The sequence below is a fragment of the Trachymyrmex septentrionalis genome, unplaced genomic scaffold, assembly GCF_001594115.1.
Source record: "Trachymyrmex septentrionalis isolate Tsep2-gDNA-1 unplaced genomic scaffold, Tsep1.0 scaffold29, whole genome shotgun sequence".
Classification (NCBI taxonomy): Eukaryota; Metazoa; Arthropoda; class Insecta; order Hymenoptera; family Formicidae; genus Trachymyrmex; species Trachymyrmex septentrionalis.
The window spans coordinates 805,501-810,376 of record NW_017305451.1 but is presented as its reverse complement, the minus strand read 5'-3'; the positions used below and the strand labels follow the sequence as shown (position 1 = coordinate 810,376).

Below are 4,876 nucleotides of genomic sequence, written 5' to 3'. Positions count from 1 at the left end.
AAGCTATTTAAGAATCGGTTAACCCTTCATTACTTACGAGCTGTTCAACCTCATGAATTTGCTAAATGTTTGAATATTAATTACAATAATTACACACATTACTTTATGAGTTTTATTATACACATTGTTATACTATTTATAGGCATTATTTAGCGCAAATTGTTTCACAATTAAAAAAGTTTTTTTGCATTTATCTTTATCTATCTTTATCGAAAAGTTGTGTAGAATATCACACTAATATTTATTTATTTTGTAAATCATCCAAGAGAACAATGAAATTTAAGACATAATGTTGAGAAGTCGGAAACCTCTTCCGCGAGTAATTACGTTAAAAAAATTACGCGAGTAGAGTTGAACTTCAATCAACTTTGACTTCACTGTTCGCGAAAATGTCTATTATCTGATTTTTCTGACTACGTGGAAATTCTCGTAATAAAAATATTGTACATATTCGAAAATTTTTCTTTCTGAGCATCTGTGATTGTAATCCGTTCGCGGAAGGTTCTTTATCGGAAGGATTTTCAATGCTCGGTCAGAATAATGTGTGCGGTATACGTTGTGCGGCAGAATATCTTTTGTCGCCGTCGCGATTGTGCCCACTTCCGTGGGAATTCGCGGAACGGAAGTGCAATTTCTGGCCGGTACCATCGTCGCCAGCTTCCATAGCGGAGCAGTGCGAAGAAAAAACGATCTTTAAAGAAACGATGCCAGGTGCAACGCGGATTCTCGCGCCTTCTCACGGCAAAGTACTCACGAATTATTTCGACGAAATCGTGATAGTTGTGGTATCAGCTGTTGCAATGAGTATTCCGCGAAGGAAATAAAGTTAATAATTAAAATTACAAAAATCAATTAGGCAAATGAGAATGCGGTATTACTTGGTGCACATAAATTTTACGAACGTAATATATTTTAATTACAAACTCAGAGTTTATAATATTTGTATAATTAGAATATATTTGTATAATTTATATGCACCGTACTTTTACTTGTCTAATCTGCTTTTATTTCAATATTGAAGATACTGTCTCGTACTACTTTTCATTTACAATAATTAAAGATAATTCACAATTATAAGATTTCTGATCGATAAAGAGTCTTTTTTTGCGAATTATATTTTAAATATTGAAAAAAAAGTGTTTATTTTATTCATAATTTTTATCAACTTTTCTTCTCTATGCTAAAAAAAATACGAAATTTTAATAAGTATTTATTAGAATAATTTTAAGTTAATATTTACTAAATATATATATATATTTATTTGATACAAAAACCATTAATTTGATTTAATTATCATTTTTTTATTGAATAAATATTTATTTACTATAAGTAAATTTTTACTTAGTACTATTCAAAAAATATGTATTAAGTTTTAATAAATTTTTTTCAGTATATTCGATTTATAGACGTTTTGTGATAAATGCTGTAGGATATAGTTGTTTGTCGTAAGATGTTTTATTTTAACGTAATATAAATTGATATAAATTAGATTATATAACTTGTATAATTGCATTAAGCATCGCAGTGCCAAGCGCGCGTATAACAATTCCCTTTTCTTCATTAGACGTAATCTGAAGTGAGAAGGAAAGATAAGGGAAACACATATATAAAATATCGCAATTTTATAATTTTACAGAAATATGTATATTTTTCTATAGATTTTTCACAGATCTTTCTTTTAAACTGCGCGGATGTACTTTAAAATAATAAAAATATTGATTGAATAACATGTATTGCACATTCGTTTTTATGGACATTAAATTGAATAATATCACATAATATATGTCATGTTGTAAAACTATAAATAAATGTAAAAGTATAAATAAAATTAATTAGATACCAAATCCTAGAATTCGGTTCGCTTACATACATATACATGTACATGTATATCTTCAGATATCTCTTTTAATAAGTTAATTAAAATTAAGAATTTAGCTTTGGTTTCTTATCTTGGAGATATGATTTGACATCATGTCTTCTTTGACTAGAAACTTAAGAGTCAGTCAATTTGAAAGAATTAATGAGCCACCACTTTATAAATTCCAGTTTATAAATTGTCATTCTGTAAACATAATTATGTTTTGTGAAATTTTGGGCTCACTATTCTCCTTACTTGTATAAAAAACCATTCTAATCTTTTTAGAAAAAATTTATAAGTAATTCGTTATTAATAAAAAATTATTCATACGTATTACAAAAAAATTTACGTAGTTAATAATTTATGTCTTATTACGCTTGCAAAATTACAATGTCGTAATTAAAATTTGCTTATTATCAAATAATATCACAATTTGATTCTTTTGCCGCATTGTTTTTTTTTTCACCCGTCGATTTGTTTGCATTATTTGCAAACGAATTTTTTGCATTATTTTCTGTTTTCTCCGCGCATTCTTCTCGTGAATTTATCCTAATTTATCTTAAATTCAAAATTTCATTTCCTTGTTCATCAAGTTGTACCCATTCATAACGAACAGGATTCTCCACTGGCCTTCCGCGCAGAAAGTCAAAATCCCACTTCTTCATGGCCTACGCATCAATAAACTTTTTATTTTTAAATGTCAATCGATGTCTAATTTCTGCAATATTTCACGTATAATTACTTTATCAAGACACAGTTATTATGTGATGAGAAATAATTTTAACAACCGTTAAATTCGAATTTAATTCATTAAAGAAAATGATTTGTTTCTCACCTCTTCCAATTGTATTCGCCTTTCTTCTAAAAAATGATTGTTGATATTCTCACGTTCCTGTGGATTGTCGTTGTCACCGTCGTCGAAATTAAGTCTCCTACGCACACGATGGAGTCGACTGATGTCAATGTTCCTGCGTTCTTGCTGCTCGTTGCCATCGCTGTCTGAAGAAAATCTTCTACGCACACAATGGTGTCGATTGTTGATACTGTCGTCTGAAGAACGTCTACGTACATCACGGCGTTGGTTGTTGCATCGGATAATGCCAATCTTTTCTTCCATTACTAAGAAAAATGAAACTTTTTAATGATTAAGTTAGGCCCCTGGTTTTATCTTTTTATAATTGATAGAGTTTAGATTAGATTTAGATGATAAAGAGAGAAAGGGTTAATATTAAAAAATAAACTTTGATTTGAAATCTGATCCATTTTATTTGGATTTGTCCGAACTTCTTAAGCATAGATTACTAATCAGGAATTAATATCTTCTCAAATAAAATTTATTGAAACTATAAAATTTATTGAAATCTGTCACTATATTCTTCGTCAATAACAGCCAGATTTAGAAATCGTTCTTCATCAGCGTTAAGTTGAGAAGTGGCAACCAACTCCTGCACAAGTTTCTCACCACTTCCTACTTGGGAATATCTTAAAAAAAGATAGGAGAAGATCCTTACTCATGCGAAATCAAATCTAAAATCAACATTATGATGACAATCATAATGACTATCCTCGTCATCGTCGTTATCACTGGAAATATGAGTTGTTGTTGATATAATTTAATTACTTGTGGTTTTTTATGGCTCTTATATATAAAATAATTTTAATTAATAATTTTAATTACATTTAGATCCAATTGTTAATTTAGAAAGTTAATTTGAAAAAAATGTCCTTGCATGACAGGGCTATAATCCACAACGTAGTCGAATTTTGTTTGTTTCTTCTCATAATATTCCGTATTTATGATGAGTAATTTATAATAAACTTTTCGGACATATATCAAGATGTGAGAATTTTTGTAGTAATGTGCAAATAATTTTCCCATTACATTAAAATACAACAAAATAGGTTTTCGAACTCAAATGTGCAAATCTTTACTTAATAAAAGTTAAAAAAAATGAAGAAATTTTAGAACAAAATTTGCTTGTGCCAAAAAAATTTCAAATTATAGACGCAAAGTTAATACGTACTAATAATAAAAGTGTAATGCGAGTGACCAAATTTATCATGAGTTAACAAATCGCATCGCGAACGTTTTAAAGCTGCGAAACTCCATCAGCCTATCATGATATTTCGCACGTAAACATTAGGTTATTTTTAAAGTATCTTAAAAGCCCGTATCTTAAAAACTGCAATTATGTGCTACAGCTTTATGAAAATTCAAATATGTACACTTCTATCTTTTTACATATTTATTCTTTGTTTATTATTTATAATAACAAAAGCTCATGCACTATAAAAATATCTATAATACACCAAAGATTACGCGCCAGCGTCCCAATTTATTTTTATATTGTTAGAGATAATCCCAGAGATTCCACTTTAAATGCTCACGCGTTCTTAATAACTTTCGTAGGGACGTCTCGTAAAGTTAAGGATCGAATAGACTTTCGAAGTTACACCAGAGTGCAGTGCCAGAGATAAGGTTTCTCTTCTCTTTGTGCTCCTTACGCTCTTAATGATCGCGAATGGAACACCGCGCTTTTTACGCGCGTTCGTTAACACAAACTGGTTTGATTCGTCGGCTTTCGCCGTGAGCGCTAACGAATGAATTCCACGTTATTCGCGTAATTACTATGATGTACAGTGGAGCAGGTGATACAGCCGAGTGCATTAACTCCGCAGGTTACGTGCACCGTGTTGCAGGATGACGCAGTACGGTAGCTTCTCTTCTCGCTGCATTCGCCAGGTTAATGCACTCGGAGGTACATGCTTTCCTTTCTCGGCACATTTCGGCCATACTCACGCGTACGCGGATTGGGAAGACAAATGGGTGCTGGCGGCACTCCGCGAATCGAGGTGCGAGATGACTCGCGAGAGGAAAGGAGGAAGATGGAGAAAAACGAGCGTGCATTGTTGAAATCACTCGTATGGCGTCACGCGGAGCCAACAATCATCTGATTCGGCATAATATATCGTCGCACCGTATTAACTCGGAAATCGCAATCGTCCGAGAACGATATA

General features: G+C 31.6%; 1 protein-coding gene across 5 annotated transcripts in view; it reads right to left on the bottom strand.

The window, feature by feature from the left end:
* Positions 1-2,314: 2,314 nt before the first annotated feature.
* LOC108749437 overlaps positions 2,315-4,876 on the bottom strand; it is a 16,735-nt gene continuing 14,173 nt past the window's right edge. For all 5 annotated transcript variants that reach the window (XM_018488159.1, XM_018488160.1, XM_018488158.1 and 2 more), the window contains 2 exons: positions 2,694-2,977; positions 2,315-2,526 (listed from right to left, as the gene is read on the bottom strand). In XM_018488159.1, the coding sequence (XP_018343661.1) occupies positions 2,413-2,526; positions 2,694-2,975 (396 nt within the window). In that variant the 5' untranslated portion in view covers positions 2,976-2,977 and the 3' untranslated portion in view covers positions 2,315-2,412. The remainder of the gene's footprint in view (positions 2,527-2,693; positions 2,978-4,876) is intronic.